At 38.9% G+C, this 22,558-nt stretch overlaps 1 protein-coding gene across 1 annotated transcript in view; it reads right to left on the bottom strand.

Moving 5' to 3' along the window:
* Positions 1 to 21,053, bottom strand: part of adam10a (ADAM metallopeptidase domain 10a) — a 28,180-nt gene extending 7,127 nt beyond the window's left edge. The window contains exons 1-8 of the mRNA XM_074666779.1: positions 20,750 to 21,053; positions 17,469 to 17,619; positions 7,763 to 7,881; positions 5,864 to 6,022; positions 3,947 to 4,047; positions 3,302 to 3,460; positions 2,152 to 2,244; positions 1,824 to 2,007 (exon numbers count right to left, since the gene is read on the bottom strand). Of these exons, the coding sequence (XP_074522880.1) occupies positions 1,824 to 2,007; positions 2,152 to 2,244; positions 3,302 to 3,460; positions 3,947 to 4,047; positions 5,864 to 6,022; positions 7,763 to 7,881; positions 17,469 to 17,619; positions 20,750 to 20,801 (1,018 nt within the window). The 5' untranslated portion in view covers positions 20,802 to 21,053. The remainder of the gene's footprint in view (positions 1 to 1,823; positions 2,008 to 2,151; positions 2,245 to 3,301; positions 3,461 to 3,946; positions 4,048 to 5,863; positions 6,023 to 7,762; positions 7,882 to 17,468; positions 17,620 to 20,749) is intronic.
* Positions 21,054 to 22,558: the final 1,505 nt, after the last annotated feature.

Genomic DNA, 22,558 nt, shown 5'->3' with positions numbered 1-22,558 from the left:
GTGTGTCATGCTAACTCAGTAGCCCCTGACCTTTACTACTATTTGAATAAAAATGCCCAAAATATATCAGTTGAAAGAACACAACAAAGCATTTGATCAAAGTCAGCAGTAAACATGCTTCCCTGATGCTGCTTTTCCTGTAATCCATAAAGCCAGTCATTAGAAGGCAGCTTTGAGCGGCACAGCAACAAGAGACCAAAGCATCTAAAGCAATAGACAATGTTTCCATTATAGAGGCCAGTATGCCTGCACATTATATGTGGGCCTGCATTCAACTGACAACCCTTAAAAACAACTGGTCACATCCGTAGTCACATAAGTTGTGCTTGAGCAGCAAGCTGATTGTTTTTTTCCCTACACTTCCTTTGTTCAGTCATCCCAAACCTCACTGCAACACCCCATCTCCCCTTCATCCCTTGTCTTCGATCAATTCTTTCTGCTCACAGCCAGGCTCATTTGCTTGTATTGATTGTCAGGGTTAGTTGTATAGTTCCTGATGGAGAGGCTGTGAATAACAAAGAGCCCCCTTCACATCCCTATGATAGTTCATACATGATATGTCTATTAAGGGTTTATTTGTTTCAAACTATATTGCTCTAAATGCAAGATACGTAATGGTTAATACACCAGTATGTGCAAGCTATTCAATCAAGATGTTGTCTTTAATGCTAAAATAGAATTACTGCTGTAATCCATAATTTTTTAGACACACAGATTTACAAGAAAGCAGAAAAATAGTGAAGCAAATCATTGTTTATTTGAATGTCAATTTATAGTGACTTATATTTATTCCAGAACAGAAAATGTGTTTTAGTGATAGTATATCATTCTTGATGAACTACTGACTTTTCAAAGAATTTTAGTGTGCTGGCTCAAATCTGGGGACAAAAATGTGAATTCAGTTGGAAATTCTTTACTCCTGTTTGTAATAGTGACGCACAGGTAACTCACATAAACTTTTCTGTCAAAAGTACATCGGTAAACTCCTTTTGATCAAAAACAAAAGATGCTGACAGGAAATGCACCGACGGCCTTAAAACAACCCTAATATGTGTCTCTGCTTCTGATGTCAAATGTAAGGTCTATTGCAATCAGCAGAGTATAAAATTCTTGGTAGAAATGAAATACAGAAATCATTAGTACATCTAAATAAGTTTATAATTATATGGAAATTTACTAAAAAAAATATTTTGGGGGGGTTTACTCATAATTAGCCTTTTAGGCCTTCATGGGAGTGGTCCCCCTTTCACAGAGGATGCCATCTAGCACCACAATGATTCTATTGCAGCACAGATTGGACAAACTGGTCACAATTTTGTATTTAGTGTGTGGTTGTGTGAAGAAAAAGATAATTTTTAGTGGTTTTAACTTAAATTAATGGCGTATTACACTGGTCATGTCCTACAGCAGCTTCTTGTCCTCAAAGGCCACCGATGCTTCACAGATGGGAGGGGTGAGCAAAGAGTGTTTTAATCTAGAACCTGAGCGCTACACAGTGCTAAACATTACCATCTCTATACCCTGTACCTTTAAACTCAACTCATGGCTTAATATCACAGAAAAATTTAAGACTAATTCAGAATACGTATTATCCCACATTACCGATGAGTACATAGGCAAATCTACTTTTCTAATTTCTGGTGCAGTTAGGTTGTTTTTAAATGTACTAAATAACTAAAGTTAACTTGCCTTGACAAATAAGATTACTACTTGTCACCTGGGTGATGTGAGGTTAGTGCCTTTGTTAAATTCACACATTTATGCTTTAATATGTCTGAGCAACACAGCAGATTCCAACCAGGGTTGTGCAGCTATGTACTGACCTGACGGAGCACCGACCCAGGCCAAGCCAAGAACTCCATCATCAAAGTCCCTGTCAGTGAAGACGTAGGCAAGGCAGTAGTCGTCATGATTCTGTTCAGAGTTCAGCTCCAGGAATTTCTCCACTCCAATGTTGGCAAAGCGAAAGGGATTCGATTTTTCTTTTTCATCATTGGTGGTGTTAATCTGAACAAAGGAGAGTATGGAGGAGAAATAAGAAAAGAGAGGAATTGTTACTAAGAAATAAAAGCATCTTTTTTTCCTTTCAGGTAAGCTGTGTTACGTATTCAGACTAACACTCAAGCAGCTCCTTGAAAAAACTGAACTTACTCTGATCCTTTTAACCATGAAGCTGATGTTGCGGATGCCCATGAAGTCTGTAGCTTGGTAGATGGAGTCAATGGCTTTCACATGGCTAGAAATCTTCAGGGAAGGTGTTTGGTTCAATCAGCAGTGAAAAAAGACAGCAATACACAAAAAACAACTTCATTGTAGAAACTAAGATTTCTTGGCAAAATAATGATAACTCTGATAGATGACACATTTGCTAATCCCTCCTTTAAAGGCGACATATCATGCTTGTTTCTCCTTTTCACTATGCCAGACTAGGATGCCTGTAAAGCATTTCTGCCCTCAGTACAAGTCGTTTAGTTTCTTCATTGCCCCACAATAGCGTTTTCATCATCCTCATTTTAGGCCATTCTGAAGATCTCGTTGAAACACTCCATTTCCAGAATGACCTCCAGTAACCTCGCAACGTCACAGCCCTTTGTGCTCTGATTGGTCAGTTCTATCAAAGGGGCGGAGGGGGTAGAGCCAGGGGGCAGTTTTTGCAGCATGGCAGTATTTACAAAATTGCCATATTGGATGGGGCAGACCGAGCGAGTTTGCTGTTTGCCAAAAATTCACCATAAGGCATTGATAGCACTAATAAAACGGCAGAGTGTAGGATACGTCCTTTTGTATTGGACCCCGAGTCAGTCCTGGACGGTTCTGCAGCTCAGGAGGAAGAAAATCCACTTCGACACAGATCATCTCAGGACGCTTCAGTGTGGTGAGTCAAACCGGTACTGTAACATGTATAGTTTATATGTTTATATTCGGCTCTTGGTGGGTGTATCCCTCGCTGGTGGTTGTGTGACTAACTGACATCACAGAGGAGGAGCTGCTTTATCAGATTACTCCAATAAAAAGAGAGGATCCTCGTGTCGTCACGACGTTTGAAATCTTGCGGCCAAATGGCAATGACCTATTTTCAGAGGCATCAAATCTCGTTCTAGGATATCAGAAAAAATACAATATCTCATTTTTTGAAAATTCAGGGGGTGAAAGGTCTTGTTTTCAAATTTATTATATTATATGTAAGTATTAAATCAGGCATCAGCATGATATGTCCCCTTTAAGTATTCACCTGAGTCCTTTTGACAAATGTTTATATCATTAAATAATAGCTTATTCAGTGGAGTGTATGGTTTTATACCTGGGCAATGACAGCTTCTCTTGAGCCGTAGTATTTATAAAAAAGGTGGTCAGTTTGGATGAAGAGCTGGCAAGTGTTTTTATCTTTTGCGGCTGCTCTTTTTTTCCTCAGAATAACAGGACCATGAGAGTGTTCTTCCTCCAAGACACTATTTACGTCCTGTACCAAAAAAAAAACAAGAAAGAAAAGAAAAAACAACAACAGTCAGTATCAAACAGGAGGATGGATTTGGCAAGGTAAAGGGATTCAAACCGGAGAAGAGTTAAATTGTTGGTTAACCAGTCCCCAGGCAAACAATCAAAGCTTCCAATTTCAGTAAGACCAGTTCTCTTTTTGATGTTTAGTAGAGTGAAAGAAAACATTCTGCTCAGAGTAGGCTGCACAGAAACTACATAAAGCTGGTGGTTAGAATCTTGGTCCATCCTTTCAAAGCTGAAAAAGTTTAGTTTGTCCTTGACTTTGCTAATGATTGGTTAAAAGATTAATAACATGTGCACCTCTGCTGAAATATATCTACATGCTACCATCAGCGGGTAAGGTAGGATGGATATAAGATAAGACCATTTTAATCTCGTGGTCCATCTGTGTGTTTAATTATGAAGCTAGAAAGAGGGGGAGGGGCTTTGTTGTGATGCAGGCACCTACTTTGACTGGCTCTTCTACTGTGGACGTCTGGTACTTCCTCATCCTGTCAAACACTGAGTGGTCAGCGCAGCCACCCTCTGAGCCATACTTATGAGGATAATCTGGCAGAAAGGGAGGAGATAAGGGAATGGTTGTGAAGAGCTTACACTGCAACGTGGATAAGTCATGTGTGGTGGGAAGGTGAATCAGGGTGAATCAGGGTGCAAAAAGCTGCACAAATAAAGGCTTGAGCAATGTGGTTTTCTCTTACAAACCCTCACAAACAAATCAGTGTTCTCCTCTCTGCTTTATCTCTCTTTTAAAAAAAGGTATTACCCATGAGCATCTTCTACGTATTTATAAAAAGTGGCTAAATTCCCATCTTTTAACAGCCTCAGTTTAAGAATATCAAAGAGAATCATACTTTTATGCCCACACTGCTTTTTTTTGTGCACAGTCACATTTCATCAACAACATACAACGTGTGTTTCACCACAGCATGGCCATCTGGCTACAACAGCTGTCTTTACTGGATCACAAAAACAAGATGAGATCAGTCACACAATACACAGTCACCACCTCTGCTGGCATTCAAAATGGAAAATAACTGGTTACAGATGTGGCAATCATGCATCAAACACAGAAATGATTCAACTTTTCCTATCACTTAACACTTTGACAGATAAAATAAAATTTGAACAGAAAAACCAAAGAGAGGGATTCAAAAGGTGGATTTTCTTAGCTACAATTATTTCACCATAAAATAAAAGGCCTGTTTTACGTATTGAGCTGATGCAACCTACCTGTTGCTTTAACAGCAAGTTTGACTTGCATCACTTTGGTTGAGCAGCTTTCTTTTTCTTTTTCTTTTTTTTATAAGAATGTAGGATTAGACTGCAGAGGATTTAGTGTGAATGTATTATTATCCATCCGGTAAAGAGAACAGTCCTGTTCTGGTTACTAAACTGATGGGACACACACAGAGACAACACATCAAACCTCTGGCAATGTGTTCTCAGCTTTTTGAGAGAAAGCCCTCTTTGTCCCTACAGTGAATGCTGTCTGATTCAACTGCTCATCAAAAGGCTCTTGCAATTGGGACTGAAGTAAAAAAAAAAGGAAAGAAGATAAAAGCCAGGAGTCTAAAAAAAGGGACTTTGTCATTTTATAAAATCATTCCCTCCTGTATTCCACTGATACAACACAAACCATGAAGAACATCTTAACATTACAAAAACTATCAAGGAATCTTCCTGGAAAATAGTCTTAGAAAACTCTAAAGGCAAACAGGAGGGAGAACAGCTAACTCTGTTCATACAGGGATTGAGATTTAAAGGTAATGTGTCATCTGAGAAGTTAAACTCAGAATTTAAAAACTTACAGAAAGTTCTTAAAACTAAAAACTCTTTCCCAAAGAAACCTTTCTTCTGACTAAACGCTAAACAACTCATCAGCCAGCCCAAAGCCAGGGTGGAGCTCATATCAGTCTCAAAGTTTGATTGCTGAAGGCTATTCTGTGGGATGGAAGTGTGTGTGGGTTGAATTTCTACTCCTGCCTCTACTCCTGATTGCTTCACTTGGTTTATTTCAAAACCACACCTTGCCTGTCTAAAATCCCCTTGTTACTCCATATGATAGTTAGTTTTCTGTTAACAGTAACAAACTGACCACTTCATAGTTTCCATTTGAGAATCACTTGTTAGTAGTTTGACCTTTGCAAAGGCAATGAGTCATGCAAATGACGCCCTTCTCCAGTCCTCACTCTAGTATAAAGCTGAACACATGGAGTCAGATGTGGTTAGCTTCACAGGATTGTCAGGTTAGTTCATCAACTGACATGACACTTTAGCCCTTAAGTGTTGCAAAACTGGTCAACTTGAACTTCCTCTAGACCACTAAGTGAACTTCAAGGAAACAAGAACAGTGGCTGATAATTACCGATGTCATCCGCGTGATAGATGACAGAGTGGAAGGGAACACTCTTGCCCTCAAAGTACCTCTCTGAGGGTTCAACATAGTATGTTCCTTGGTGAGTTATGATGAAGCCCTCAAAGCGCCCATCGACCACAGAGCCATGGGTCAGTGTGCCCTTCTCACCTGGCAAAGAGAGGAGAGTGAGGGTAAGTAAAGACAGACAAAAAAGTTTTTCTCCAAAGAGAGAACCATCTCAAGTCAAGACCAGTACAGAAGATTATTAAAATGTGGATTAATAAATAATCACTTCTGAACATTTTACATGTTTACATATCATTTTACATGTCTCATGCCACCCTGTCTAGACCTCTAGACAGGGTGGCATGGAATGACGTCATTGTAATGAGAAAATTCAAAAAGATCCGAAAATTATTTTTTTTTACAAAAAATTACCAGACACAGCTGAACACTGTTACTGTACAACAGAATGTGGTTCTTTATAATTAGAAAAAAATAAGGTCAACTGTAAAGCTTTACACACCCAACCTGAAAAAATTTAATTAAATAACAAATATGTTATTTTGTTGAGTATCATCTTACGCCACTAGTATTTTACATGGATAAGAAAAAACAACCATGTAGTTCAGCTTAAACTGAGGGTTGATCCTCTGACTCCCTGCCATCTTTTCCCTCCTCATCCTCATTATCTGCCTCTTCAGTATCTGTTCCTTTCTCTGAACCTGATACCCTCTAGTCTTCATCTCTCACACCACTGTCTTCTTGTTCCTCTTCTTCCTCACTTTGCTCCTGCTCTGTTCCTCTCTCAATGGCCCTCTACATGTCTGAATCTCCTGATTTCTCCTTCATTTATATCCCTCTCTTCTGCTTGCTTCATCTCCTGCCTGCTCCTGCCTTTTGTACCATAACAACTTGAAATATTTCTATTTTCAATTTTTCTTTTCATTGTGGCCTGAAAGTGAAAAGATATGAAAAACTCAGGGTTAAACTCCTTGTATAATATTTCACAGTGGGACCACAAGTAGCCCAACATCTGAAACTAGAAAATCAATCCCACCAGCACTTTTGTTCTGACTCCCTATTTTCACTGTACTTTTTTTACCCACTTTGAAAGTAATGGTGTATACCAATGTGCAGCTTTATAAGACAAGATAAACTTTTATTAAACCCACAGTGCAGTGGAGATATTTGGTTAATAAAGGCATTTGTCTGCCTGATCACTGACATTGGTCTCCAGGATGGCAGGCCATGGTCTGCACATTGTACTTAACTGATGTTTACCCCCTATCATTTCTACTACATCACTGTAAGCTCCTTAAACCACAACCTCTATTTGTAAGTGAAATGAGATATTACAACTTGAATTCTAAAGTATAATATGTACAATATGATCATTGGGCATTTTTTTTGGAAAATTTGGATGCAGAAGGACATGGCTTCTCGAGGCACCAATAAAACCTGAGCTATGACACAAGACAAAAATAACTGAATCCCAGAATATTTTATCTAGACTAAAAGGTGGAAGTAAAAGATTTGAGTGTTTTATAGATTTCTGCACTTGTGTTTTAAACTTCAAATATTTCTTCAATCCTTTTGGACACTTGTTGTAAGAACAACTTATTAACGGATGAAAATAAACATCTGTGGTTTTATATCCATTGTCTTAGTTGCACACACAGAGAGACCACAACAGGACAAAGCCATGTTTATTTTACAGAGCATTTGAACTCTGCTGGAGAGGGGCAGCAGTGGGACGTCCAGGAAGGGCGTCGATTGCGATTGCAGGGAAGGCATGATTTAAAGGTCAAAGCAGGTCTTGTGTGTAAAAAAAAAATCCTAGACAACAAACTTTCATACCCTCTTCCCTCTTTCTCTCATGGCATCTGTGGAAACTGTGGGACTTACCAAAGACTTCTCCAGTGTAAATATGTGACGTATCAATAGGTTCCTCCTCTCCTGACACTTCAATGACAACGTCTGGAGAGAATACAGTTGTATCTTTCTTCATCTGCAAGTTAAATTGTCTGAGGAAGAGCAGAGGAAGAGAAATCTTAGCATTAAAAGTATCACAGATGACACATTAAAGCCATAACGATGATGATGGTTTAATTAAAATTCTTTACCCCTGCCAAAGTTTTCATATTTTTGTCATATTGTTCAGATATAAAGGACTGTTCTCCATAACATTTAAAGGGGATAATTTCCTCAATTTCCACCATGGGGATAATATGCAATGTTGTGATTTTTGAACATAAATCAAGAGAGATCCTTTCATTGTGGCTTTTAGCACCAATTTTGCACACATGGCTTTAGCAAGATATCAAGACAATTCTTCTTTCAGTCCATTAAAGACTCATTTACATTATTATACATAGGCATCCATTTATAGTGTGCAGCACCCTCTTCTCTGCTGCTTTGCCATGCAGGTGAATCACGCCATTAGAACACCGCAAAAATAAAACTGACATGATTTAAATCAGAAAGACAAACTTTCTTGTTAAGGTCATATAACGTAGCATAGGAAAGTGAAATGTTCCAAGCCTATTCTGTTCTTGCATCAGTGAGGTGTGGAATCAGAGGTGTTATTAAAGTCTTATTTGCTATGAAAGTGGCCTTCTGCTTAGCTCTGCTTCTAGGTGGGGTGGTTTTCATTTTCCTTCTGACAATACTCCCCAGATTCTCTGCAGGGTTCAGGTCAGGCCACTGGACTGAAGATTAAAGTTATCATGGTCAGCAAACCATTTGGAGGAAGTTTTGACACAGTTTGCAGGTTCTAGATCCTACAGGGAAAATAAATTATCATCTCCATAAAGACTGTCAGGTTTTGATAAATGTGGCAACTGAAAACAATCATCATTTTAACAACATGCTCCTAAATATTCATGGTCCAGCTGGTCTATCCCACACAATTTACAGCATGAACAGGCAAATTTAAGTAAAAAAGAGCAACTTCTCTATGCTGGGAATCAACACCATAGCAGCCAAAGTAGAGAGAAATGAAGCTTTGTTGTTTGGCAGCTTGAGAGGTGGTACTAAAAAGAGTCAGAAAAGCCTCATCTGAAAGAAAATCACTACAACATCATCAGCATGGATGTGACAAACCTAACACCAGTTATAAACTTTTAATTTATACATCCTCCATCAATCATTGGTTAACTCTCTCTAGCTGGGTTTCCGTTACACTTTTTCGCAAAATAAAAGCAATATTTCTGAAGTTTCCATAAAGAACAATTTCACCTTGCCGGTGTTTCAGTTACGACCAGGATTGCACACAACTTGAGTTAAGTAAAACACAATGACCATCCGGACGCTGCACTCATGATGATGCAGAGTCTTGAACATTAGTGTTTTTATTCACTGCTTAAACTGTCGGACGTGATCATGCTCACACTCAAAGCAGGCAGGAACAAAACACTGAATGAAGATCATCATCTCCAGCTCACATACTCTCACACACACACACACATACACACATCTCTACTCCTCCCTCCTGCTGCTCCCGGACTTTGACCCGCTCACAGCCGTCCTGATGCCTTCACAAGTGTCAGTCAAAAACAACCCTAACCCTGCATTGAACATTTAAATAAGAGCAGAGCTGATAAAATATGAACGCTGGAGTCTGTATGTGTGGCAGTGGACACGTATGAGGAGGTGAGGGAGGAGCATTGTTATGACAACGTGTGGAAAAGGTGTTTCCATTGCACTTTTGCGACAAAGTTCAGTATAAAAATGTCTGAAAAACCACTTCATGAGAGCGTAAAAATGTTTTATCGAAATTTTAGAGGTTTTTCAAAAATGTGGTGTTTCCATTACCGTTTCTTTATTGTGATATTTAGGTTTTGCGTAGTTCTAGGTGTATGAATGGAAACCCATTACTCTAAACTGAAACCCATTACAAAAAATGTTTGGGTGGTATAGATGATCGTCTTTTGGAGAACAGTCAAGTCTGCGGTCCAGTTTTGCTAAGATTCATCTGTGCTACAACAAAACCGAGCGTTTAGTAAATAATAAAAATTGGTGTTTGCTCTGTTGGTCTCAGTATGTAGTGACATTATTCCTACATACACAAAATCATTTATACATTTTTAGTCATTCTTGGCTCACACCACTACTGTTCTGTGTGCATTTGGGATCAGTGAGCTCAGAGAGTTATGTCATGAGGAAAAGCACATGAACATTTGTGCATTTGTGCAGCCACTGTACTCTCTGTAATCCTCTCATTAACATAACCGTGATGTCAAGACAAAAATGCATCACATGAAGTGCACATGAGCAGCTAGCTCCCAGAAAAGAGAGGCAATGTTCCACACCAAAACCGCTTTTCACAAGTATGAGGCCTACTCTAAAAAAGCTTTCTTGAAATGACTCTAATAGACACTACAACAAGGCAGAATGCATCTTCAAGGAACACATGAGTAAGGTTAACGGCTCATATTTTTCCAATGATTAAATCATAGGAAAGCTTAAAAAACACAGGATAGATTTCCACAAATGGCACCATAAATGCATTATATTTTACTTCCCCTTCACTTATAATCCCTGTGTGATTTACCTTTGAGCTTGTGACAGACTTTTTTTAGCCTGCACAGCCAACTTCAGATAATGGAATGCCATAAAATGGTTACTGTGCCAAAGTTTGGAAAGCTCCTTCCAGACAGAGATAGAGTATAAAGTGAGCACCAGAGACAGTAGAATGAGGAGAGGGAAGGAAAAGAAAATATTTATGAAAGTTTAGAAAGTAAGATATTGTTGAAAAGGTCAGACAGAGCAGGATATCCTGGTACAGGATGACTCCTTAACCTGCTCCAGCATTTAGTTTTCCATGCATCATTCCGGTTTCCCTCTCCGTCTGTCTTTCTCTTACACACTCACCCACTCGCTCACACACTCACACACCTTTTTGTTGTTGTTATTGTAACAAAACCTCCCACTCATTGGACACTTAGACTTTCTAAGACAAAGATGTTTTTTCAATTTTTTTGTGGTAAAATTTGTGTTCTTTTTATATACCAACAATCTTGATCTTTCTTCTACAGTGGGAATCCTCAGTACATAAAATATTTTAAGAGGAAGTAGGGAAAGGGAACAAAACACAAGACAAACAAAAAACAAGAGTTTCAAGAAAAGACAAAGAGAGAAAAGTGAACAAAAGACTGCAGTGTGACTACTAAACATATGGTGATTCTGGCACACACAATAAATATGACAAATAAAATGAACCTAGCTGTTTTTTTTGTACATTATAAATCTTCTTATACTGAATCACTGACCTCATCTGTAATGATAGTTTTAAAAATGTCTGAAGTTAGTGGTGCCATCACAGCTGCCAGGGGTGGCAGTTATTACAGCAACAAAGCCATTCCTCTCGCGGATAAAGCTTCTGACCCGTACCCAACCAAAGGCACGCAGCTTTGATGTTTAATGTTTCAACGTCAATGTTACAGTCTTGAGTCAAGAGCCTGTAGCAGATGACATTTATGATGTGTGAATACTTAAACGCAGGCTGAAAATCCATCTCTTCAGACACACTCTTCTCTTTGAGCTCCCCTTGACTATTTTTTAACTATTTCGTGTACCATACGGAAAATGTTCTAATTATATAGCAGCTTGGATAGATTGATTGTTCACATATCTGTCGTTTTAACCATTGAACACAAAAAAAAAACAACAATGAAGAAATGCAGAGGCATCAATGAGATGCACAGAATTTAAACTAGGGATGCACTGATATCTGTTATGTATCCAATACAGATTCAAACAGTGAGATCAGATATTGGTGACAAAAAGCCAATCCACAGAACAGATCTATTCAACTCAGTTCAACGCTCTTCTGTGTTTACAACAACCATGAGCCTGTATGACATCATCATCACCAGTAGGTCAGTGCATTTTTGCAAGGCAGAGCCGAACAGCAAAAAGACGGTATCAACAGCGGTTCATCACTTCTTGCTATTTTCTATAATAGGTACCAAATAACGTACATTTATAGGTAACAACTAAATCCCATCTGTAGTACCAAGTACCTATTCAGTCAAAACCAAACGGTACCGTGTTTAGGTATCTAAATGCACCCCTGTGACTGTAAAGGAGTGGAGGAGTGGGTGATTTTCCATGCTGGACATGAACACAGCATTGCAAGTTTATGTATTGAGAAATAAATATGTTTAATCAAAAACTTTGGTTTTTTTTAAACAAATTAATTACCACATTAAAACATAAAAGTACTGAAAATGGGTTGCGTTGAGCACTGATACCAACTACCCGGTTCCAGGTACCATGCATCGGTACTGTATCCAGGGTATACGCTGAAATCTTGAGGTTAAATTCAATACCTTTAAAGACTTTTTTAAAAACCTTTCAAAAAGTCTTAAGACCTTATCACAACTGTAAGCTGTTGTTACCGACCATCTTTGACAGTTGTAGTTTTCATTGTAACATAAATTAGGTAAACTGAGAAGGAAAAAAGCTTGAAAGAATAAATGAAACTAAAAGCAGGTTTATTGGCATTCCCATTCCCCAAAAAGTAAAAGCAGTTATTTAAGATCAACTTGCAGAAAAAAAAAGAATTTTATTTCATCATTGTCAAAATTTAGGAGATATGCTTGAGATTGTCTTATTTGTTTTTTATCAGCGTTACAAACGGACCGCTACTAAACTACTGTATGAACTGAGTTTGTTGTCACATTAGCCAACAGATATGTTGGGCTGCTAGCACTACATATAGCCTGCGCCTCACAAAATTACAACTTTGCTTGTTGTCACGTCTCAAACAAACAACAGCGCTACGTAACTGTATTGATAAATACCTTATCTCAATGAGTTGTATCCACTAAAAAGGTGATTTCAACAACGATTTGTTCCAAAACAACTGAGATCGGGGGAAACTTTCTCTAAACTGAAAGAATCTAAGATCCCAGGTCCTCAAAAGTCTGAGAAATTTTCTCAGGAGGCTTGAGAAACTCTTACGATCTAGAGAGAAATATTTTGAGATGCTAAAGCTTTTTCTAGATCCTCACACTGGTCTGTGATGAGTGCGACGAGCAAAATGATCGTCCAATCACCAGGTCTGGTAATTTTTAAAAGGTTCAGACCCTGAAAACATTTTGCAACCAGATGGACTATTTCCATGGTGGATAGATGGAACTGTCTGTCTGGTGTGTCAGGTTAGTTTGTAAAAGTTGAAAGGAGGAAAATAAATATTCATGGATCGATTGGAGTCAAAGCTTGAACACCAATAAAATGTAATACCTCATAACACTACGATTAAGACTTTTTACCATTTTTTTAGGGCCTTAATTTTCCCACAACTGATTTATTGACTTTTAATACTTTTTAAGACCCCGCGGACACCCTGTGTATCATTTCAAATAAGGTACCCATCCTTAAACAACTGACAGCTACTTGCGATATGTGAAAGTTTAATTCCCTGGATCTCTGCTGCTGAGATCTACAGTTTAATTCAAATTCCTGTTATTATTGGAGATCCACCCATCCCTTATAAGAACATGCAGTGCTTTAATCAGATATGATATCAACAAATTTTCAACTTTGGAATATGAAGCTTCAATAAAATACGCAGCAAACACCCCAGGTTAATCAGTGAACTCACACCACACACACTACACTTGGATGTAGTTAATGTTTCTTAAAGGCAAAATAAAAAGGGTTAGGGTTAGGGTCAGGTCACAACCGCATTCAAAAAAGCTAAAGCAACAGCAGCTTTGGCCGCATCTTAAGCAACTGTGTCAGATTAAGCTTTGTCAGCCTACTATCACAACTGCATAACGCATCAAACATATATCATCACAGAGCTCAGGCTCTTTCTAACAGGATGAGTACAATTTATTGTAAGCGAATCCAAACAAACTGTTTTTGATGGTTTGAAGTCAAGCCAAATCATCAAAACTTCCTCCAGCACAAAAATAAGACATAAACCACAGCATCCTGTTTTAGACAAAAAGACACATGCAGACAAATAAATATGTGTTGCAACACAGGAAGAGGAGAGGCTGTGGATCAAGTCAGTGCTTCTCATCTCAGAGAAGCAGCTGACTGATAAATTATTCAGACATTTCCCAAATGCTGAACATACTGACTCAAGCATCTGACAGTCATACACTTTGCTCAGTAAGCAGGCTGGCTCAAGGAAATGAGAGTGCCCTGAAGCCATGTCTGGAGAGATGGGATGCCTGCAAAGAGGATAATATATCCTGTGCTGTGTATAGTGTAAACTTAAAAACAAGTTTTCTGGAAAATATGAAGCAGATTGGTTACGTTGTGACACATTCATCTTTAGAAGCTTCTGGCTCTTCCAGAGTGTGTTTTTATATTTCAATCTGAAAAGACATATTTGTGCTAAATTATCTGTTCACTTGTGCCTCAGATACAGAAACCCCATACACTGCTGCTTTTTACTTGCTACAGTTCGTCTTCTTGACTATTACTGTTGAATTGTACACATATTTGGTCTGATCTGAATTTGTGTTAGGGGTATAAGTGAATGTTAAGCAACATCTTAGAAATAGGTGACATTTCATCCTTGAATGTGATTCTAATAAATGCTTGATGACAAAGTTTTCAGTAAGGACACTACATAGTCTCTTGTGACCCTTAAAGTGATACTCTGGGAAGTTGGGTCCTATCACAAAGTTTAGGGCAGAAATTACCCCTATGGCAGTGTTTTTGTGCAGCAGAAGCCCAGAGCACTCGCACCAAACACCCCCTCCCTGCTCGTCAGCCGGTTTCCTCTGAACTCAGACGGGGCGAATTTTTACTTGACCAAAAACACAAATAAACGGACTCCCACCGAAAAAATCTGATATGGGTCTGCATTCACGCTTTATTTAGATAATTTTCAGCGCGTTACTTTCACACAAAAACACCGCTAAATAAGGCTCTAGTTCTCATTGTGTCGTAAAACGGCGCTACCTCCGCTGCAGAGCCACAGCTGGCTACGAGGTGCTCGCCGCTTAGTGTATCAGTCCGCACGCGCGGCGTGCCAGATATAAACAAACGCAGGTAGTCTACCAGGACGAAAAGACACAATGAGAACTAGAGCCTTATTTAGCTGTGTTTTTGTGTGAAAGTAACGTGCTGAAAATTCTCTAAATAAAGCGTGAATGCAGACCGATATCAGTTTTTTGGTGGGAGTCCGTTTATTTGTGTTTTTGGTCAAGTAAAAAATGGCCCCGTCTGAATGCAGAGGAAACCAGCTGACGAGCAGGGAGGGGGTGTTTGGTGCGAGCGCTCTGGGCTTCTGCTGCACAAAAACACTGCTGTAGGGGTAATTTCTGCCCTAAACCTTGTGATAGGACCCAACTTGTTCCATCCCGGAGTATCTCTTTAACACCTGCTGACTGCTTGATGAGTTTAAATATTTGATTGTTTACAACAAAGGAGAAATCCTTATCCCACTGATTGTTCTTATTATTGAAAATGTAAGAGAATATTTTCTGCAGGCTGCACGGTGGCGCAACGGTTAACTCTGCAGCCTCACAGCAAAAACGTCACCAGTTTGATTCCCAGCTTGGCCGGTGGGCCTTTCTGTGTGGAGTTTGCATGTTCTCCCCGTGCATATGTGGGTTTTCTCTGGATTCCTCCCACAGTCCAAAAAAATGCTTACCAGGTTAATTGAACACTCTAAATCAGGGATCTCAAACTCGTGCCATTGAGGGCCGAGAGGCTGCAGGTTTTCTTTCCAATCAAAAACTCCACCAGCTGGTTTCACTGATTACCTCACCTTCAAGCAGAGAGCAGGGACTAATCAGTGAAATCAGCTGGTGGAGTTTTTGGTTGGAAAGAAAACCTGCAACCTCTTGGCCCCCCATGGCACGAGTTTGAGATCCCTGCTCTAAATTGTCCCTGGGTGTGAGTGTGTGTGTGAATGTTGTCTGTCTGTGTCGGCCCTGTGACTGACTGGTGACCAATCCAGGGTGTACCTCGCCTCTCGCCCAACGACAGCCGGGATAGGCTCCGGCCACCCGCGACCCTGAACAGGATAAGCGGTTCAGAAAATGAATGAATGAATATTCTCTGGATTATGAAAGGTGTCTCATCTCTCAATCTGAATGGCAGCCAATGCTTTACTACTTTTTATGGTGCCTCTGTGTGAAGCAGAAAGTCTTGTATGATCCAGCTCCAAACTCTCACTCAAAAGAAACCTCAACAGTCGGTGTCACACAGTAGGGGGATGTATTTCTCTGTTTGTGTGCAACAATCATCAACATCAAACTTAAAACCATCTTGACGTTTCCTTCTTTGGAAACCCAGACATCTAGACTCTGCTGCGGTGAGGTTGTGAGGACCTCACAGTCTCACAACACCTTGCAACACCAGCTCCGAAAAGGCCAGAAGTGACAGGAAAGAGCACAAAGCACAGGAAATACATCTGGCTAGGCCTTGATAACCCGAAGGGGACAGGCTTGGTGAACAGGAAAGAAAAAAAAGAGTATACTGAAAACAGGGGTGCAGAGCTTGATTACTGTTGGAGTCAAAAGTTGATGAAACTATAAAGGACTGAGCTGACAGACATGAAAATGCGACATGAAGGGACCAATGAAAAGACACTAACCAACGCAGGAACTAGACCCAAATTTAACTGGGATTGTGAGTCAGAATGTTAAAAACCACCAATCTTTGCAGTACTTTATGTGTGTTTCAACTAGAGGATTCTCATGTACAAACTAAGGACGGAAGAAAACAAACTTCTACACTATTGTTTGCATGTCAGGGCTAGCTGGCTCTTCCACATATTCGGTGTTATTTGTTGAGGCCCTATGCAGTGGTTAAGTGGTATCCAGTGAATGAAAGGCGAGCTTTAAATCATATTGCGTTGAAACTGTAGCACAAAGTTGCATTCAGGAAACCTTAGGAGGATGTTGAGGCAATTCGTGATATCTTTTTAAACTTAGGAGTGAAAGTTATTTGTTTCTTTTTTTTCTTGGTTTGCTTTTGCTGACATCAAGACTGACATAAAATTATCAGCAAGATCATCGAGAACATTTAGTCACACATTATTTTTTTTATAAACATGAAGCGTATTATTAGCGTCACCTCAAAGGGACATCTCCGCTGTGCACTGCTTTAAGGAGCAACAGACTCCTTGACTTTAGCTAAATTGCAATTGATGTGATTTTTTTAGAACTACTTTAATACTTTTTTGGAATTCCTTTTGCAGATGGTTCAATTGTGATTATTTTACTTGCACACATTGACAGCGCTGCAGTGACAGGATCATCAGAGGATCAGATCAGAGGATATATGAAACAGTGTTTGGACTTGATATAATCTGTTTTCAAAACAGGGATAGAACCACCGTATTCAAAAATGTGACTGGAATTTATCGTTAACTTGGTGTTATTGAAAACAGCCGATAACTAAGGTGATAAGAAAACAAGGAATTCACTTAAAGGTTGAAATGGAATACAGAAAAGGAAGGGATGATTAAAGCTTGAACCCAAAACACAAGAACACCTGGAACTCAAGGGTTAAGTTTTCACACATTGGTTGTTTATGACAAAAAAAGAAACCTGCTTGAAAACTTTCAGTAGATGACAGAAGACTGTAAAAGTGAGGAGGACTGTGATATGGGCGAGTGTGTTGTTGAACTGACCTCCCATGTGCATGAAAGTCCAGATGTACAGTCCTGTCCTGAGGAGACAGAGCCCTCTTGGCTCTCTGGTGACTGCTGTACAGGGCTTCTGTGTCGTATGATAAACCTTCATAGTGGCGAATGTATTTGTTTAAGGGATTCCCAAACTGACCTAAAAGAGAATGCAATAGCTCATCAATATCTGTTAACCAAATCCTATCAAAACTTTTCTAGGTTGCAATCATTAAACACTGAGAATAGTGCAAGCTATTTCCCACTAGACATGTTTACCAGGCTTATTTTGGCTCATTGATGCATAGACAGAGGTAATCCTGCCTGCTTTCAAACTGACTGTGTCTTTGTTCTTTCCACAAAGACAAAGAAAGTCAGTTTAAAGCACAAGTGAGGAGCACATGATGCACATCAGGTGACTGGGGTTCTGTTTCTGTACTACTGTATGTCGTTGTGTGAGAACAGGGACTGAATAGGCTGCAGGCTGTTTAAATGCTAATCTGCATTCCTAGGGAAACAGAGTCCTGCAAACAAAATATCAAGTTTTGGGTTTCATTGTGGAAAAACTGTGAGCTACCATGAGCAACAGAAAGCACCTTTGGAAATGAGTGAATTAGCTAGGGCTACTTTTAAAAAGCGGGGACTGATTCTGACATTTCCCAGGCTTTTTTTTTTTATTGTGAAAGAAAATGGAACATTTCTGAGAGACTACCAAGTGCCAAAAAGGGCTAGGATATGTGCTCCACCATACCTTGATATTAACACTGCAATGTTTGGCTCATAAATGTAGGTCTTCATTGTGGTGGGAGTCACTACTCCCCAAACAGGGAGAGGTTGCACTAGGCTAGTATCAACTTGTCTGTGAATGTAGAAGGAAAATTCTCCTACAAGCAGGTTCTTTAGCCCTTCTTTCACCATGAAAATGTTGACAGACAACACAAGTGAGCCCAAAACAGCCTTAAAATGATCCTGATTTGCTTCAGGACATAAAAGCGAAGTTGTAATTGATCCAGGAATATGTTTTCGTACAAAAGCGGGTTTGTTTTCCCACTGGTAAGTGACATCCATTAAAATAAAAAAGTCTGACAGCACCAGAAAAATATTCCATCAGCTTGTATCATAAATGAACATCATGTTTGGTATGTTAAAGAATCTCATTCTGCAGTCAAGTGAAGGAATTCAGTCACTACAGTTTTTGGCTCTTAAACTCAGCAAATCTGTATTAATTTTTAGCCTCTCTGTTATAGTTAAAGCTACTCATTTAGCAATTCATCTCTATGTGATTCTCATTTACATCATCATAATAATTTACTCTGCTAAAGCCTGACAGATTTTGGAAGCATGAATATGCAGGCAGGGTTAATAAAAACCTAGGACACTGTGGAAATTCTGAAAAACATTTGGTTATGAAAATGTCTAGTCTTGTGTCAATTTACATGCTGAATAAGAAGTCCAACACTAGTTATGCAAAATGACAAAATTATAATTTTAGTTGCCCTTCAGTGCATGCAAACACCCTTATGAAGAGGGAAAGACAGCTGAGTAGTTCTGTATGAAAGGCTAACACTGGACAACAAACTAATCTGATATGATGTCCATGAATTTCATTAGAAGTGCAAATCTGATGTGCTCTATTTGATTATTTGTGTAGTCTCTTGAACCACTGTTACTTCTAAATTAGTCTGTTTATCTCACTGTCTGGCTCTTGTTAGTGCTATATAGCAGAAATAATGTACACTAAACCTTGCAGTAACAAGGCAGTTCTGTATAGTGGGTTTACATCACTTGAAAGGGAATTTTCCTCACAGACAGCAATGCAAGCTTAGAAAGCTACTATCGTCATCTTTACTGTGAGGACTACGTCATCGTGATTTTGATGCAATCTGTTTTAGCCTGAAGTGACCCAGCGAAATGTAATTCTTGTCGGAGGAAACTGCTGACAGGAACAGAGAAGGAGGTAACAGCATGTATCCCAGCTGATCTCAGTCGCACATTATCATGCATGCTGGGTGATGGCAGGCTGGCTTTCACAACACATCAGACACCACACAGCTCAGGGCAACAGGGACATCTCTTTTTAACACGACAGTATTGGTAAGATAACAGGAGGGAAGGGGGGTATTTACTGTAAGCAGAAGGTCTGTCAACAATGATCTCCAAAATATGCAAAGGCAAAATAATTGTTCAGGCATAAACAACTTAAACCTTACAGCTCATGGTCTATGGTATAATCATCTTATTTTAACATAATTCCCAATAACTCAAAATGATCATTTTTATTCAAGGTTTATAAAAGGAACGACATGGTAGTATGTATGAAATGATGAATAGTGTAGTTAAGAGACATAAGGTTACACTAGCTTTCTTGTTTTTAGACTCTGTGCTTTGTTTGAATCAAAGTGTAGAAAAGTTTGGGCTCAAACAGCTGATAATGCAGCAAGCTTTTCCCCACAGAACAACAGTGCTGAAAGAGATTATGCAGTATGTGACAGGGCTTACACTCTGTATACTGTTGTTTGAAAGTATCTAAGGTATGGCACGAGACTACATCTTTTAAGAAAAAATGTTCACTGACGAACAAAGTAAACAAAGTAAAAATAAGTAATTTTATATCCCAAACAAGTTCAATAAGACAAACTGTTCTCTGGTAACAACCGAAAAATAATATTACAAACAAATTACTTTGTACTTCTCCGAATTCAGGAACAGGTTTAAAACTACAATTGGGGGCTAAATTAAAATTGAGTTGGGGTCACGGAAGGTCAATAGTGGAAAAATGGATGGATTTAGCAGCCAGTTTAGAATCTGGCAGATGTAATAGCTGTCAAACACTGCAGCAGTGCAGCATATCATGTATCTAGTATACATACTGCAACCTGCTAGCTAATGCAGGCTGTAAAAGAAGGTTGTATCAGATGTTACTTCTTGACGAACTAAAGTTAACGTTATGGTACTTGATTTCGAAAAGCACCAACTTGACTTTTTTTATTTGTGACCGTATTTCTTCAGATATTCGCCCATGTCACTGCACTGTAATGTTACCACACAGGAGCTGTCAAAACCTGGCTGGCTGTCAACTTTTACGCTTCACCATGGGTAATTATTCATTCAGAATGAGCCATTACTAAAGTTTTCCTGGTCTTCAGGAGCAAACATAAGATCGCAGATACTGGAACTATTCGCATTAGCCAGCTAGCTAGCAAGTTAGACCCTCGCCAGAGTACAACTGCCTGATCCGATTAGCGATTACTGAGCACTTTCCTTTTCACGTGAATCAATGGCAAACTTACCTGATATGTCTCGTAGGCAGCAAAGCATAAAAAATAGTCTAAAATGTAGCATATCGAAAGTCCCAGTAAGCCCAGCAACCTAGCTACGCGACCCAGCGAACCCGCTGATTGTTTCTTGTTTCGTTTTCTTTCACTTAAAGGTATAGTCGCCCTTCCTAGTTAGCGAGCTCCCATCACAAATACCGACTCCGCCTGTCTCCAGCAACCCAACGTCAGACAGACAGATTCACCGACAGACAGGCCCACCTCCCTTCCGCTGTGCACAGCCGAGAGAGCCAGGGCACACCCATCCGTTTACTATTGTGGTCATATGTCAAAGGATCATAGAAAAAAAAAAAAAAACTACAAATCACGTTCGAACTGTCACCAGACTAAAAAAGGAACAATCTAACAGTTATCCGAGCCAATGTCGCTGTCAACGACCAACGAACATTCATCAGACTATTTGCCTTGGTTTTATCGATCAGACTGCAAGTTGTTTACTTCCGCAAATCACAACTTCCTGGTTTATTGTTTCAGTTTTTTATAGAACGCAGTTGAAAGGGTTACATAGAGGACAAAACCTGACACACAGTTCAACATTCGTGCTTTAAAACAATTATGGGAACTATAGTTAAATCGACTGTATATTTATTGTATTAAATATTAAAAAATAATATTAAAAAATAATATTAAAATGTATCTGAATCTCCGTACACCATATTTTACAATACGTCATGTTAATACTAGTTAAAAGATCTGCTAAGATGTAAGACTGAGTGTAATCACTGATTTCTAGACTATTTATTATTATCATTATTATTATTAATCAATGCTATAGTGTAGTAGAATAACAGTTTTTGATATTGTAGAAGTAGTATTCAATATGTAACAAAACAGATCCAAGTAAGCTGAATTTGACTTTATTTTTTTAATCAAAATCATTAAAAAAATAAAATAAAATCATCTTGCTAGGATTACAACAATAGACCACAACAGAAAAGTCACATTTATAGGTGCAAGACAGTGTGATTACAGCAATGCATTTTTTCTGCATAGTTCTCAGAAATCACCACAAAGGTTGCTGACAAGGCTCTGCAGTCTTTCAAGTGATGAACTGATCAGAAATTAATTTAAAATTAAATATTACACCTAATGGGGAATTTTAAAATAAAAGAAATATGCAGTTATGTCTTGAAGCAAATTGCTAACTATGAATTTCTCCCTTTCTAGGCATGACAAAAAGTTGGCAATGGCAGATCTTAGAGTATATGAGATTGAGTCTACTACCGTCACATGATCTATCAAGCTTCCCCCCACAATTTGCCAGAGTACTGGCTTCTGTGGCAAATTATGTATTTGGATGTATTTGAATTATTAAAACAGCTTTGAAAAATAAGGATTTTTTTCCTTCTTTGTTGTCACATGCACTTAAAGTTAAAATTGGTAAATGCTGAGACAAGAATGTCATGCGTTCACAGAAGCATTTTAACCGAACATGCTGTATAACGTCAAATCAGCTCTATGTGGCCAAAAAAAAATCTTTCAGTCTTAATGACAGTGCACCAATAAACCGATTAAAAATACGTTTTAAAATTTATTTCAGTATTTGGATATATTTTTGAGTTCCTGATCTGTTGGAGGGATTGGAGGGGAAGAAAAAAAATCTTAAATATATTCACACCTACCTTTGAAATCAATCGAAAAAGATTAATGAAGGTCCTCCATGGCTCCAGCAGTCATATCACGACTGCCACCTACCGACTTAAAATTCATACTGCATGTAGAATTATAAGATGTGATAAATTGGTTGACTATGTCAGCTTCTTT

Source organism: Halichoeres trimaculatus, unplaced genomic scaffold, assembly GCF_033239565.1.
Source record: "Halichoeres trimaculatus isolate MK-OKI-2021-1 unplaced genomic scaffold, fHalTri1.1 fHalTri1_scaffold_3, whole genome shotgun sequence".
Classification (NCBI taxonomy): Eukaryota; Metazoa; Chordata; class Actinopteri; order Labriformes; family Labridae; genus Halichoeres; species Halichoeres trimaculatus.
The sequence above is the reverse complement of the archived record's forward strand: the minus strand, read 5'-3'. Positions and strand labels throughout refer to the sequence as shown.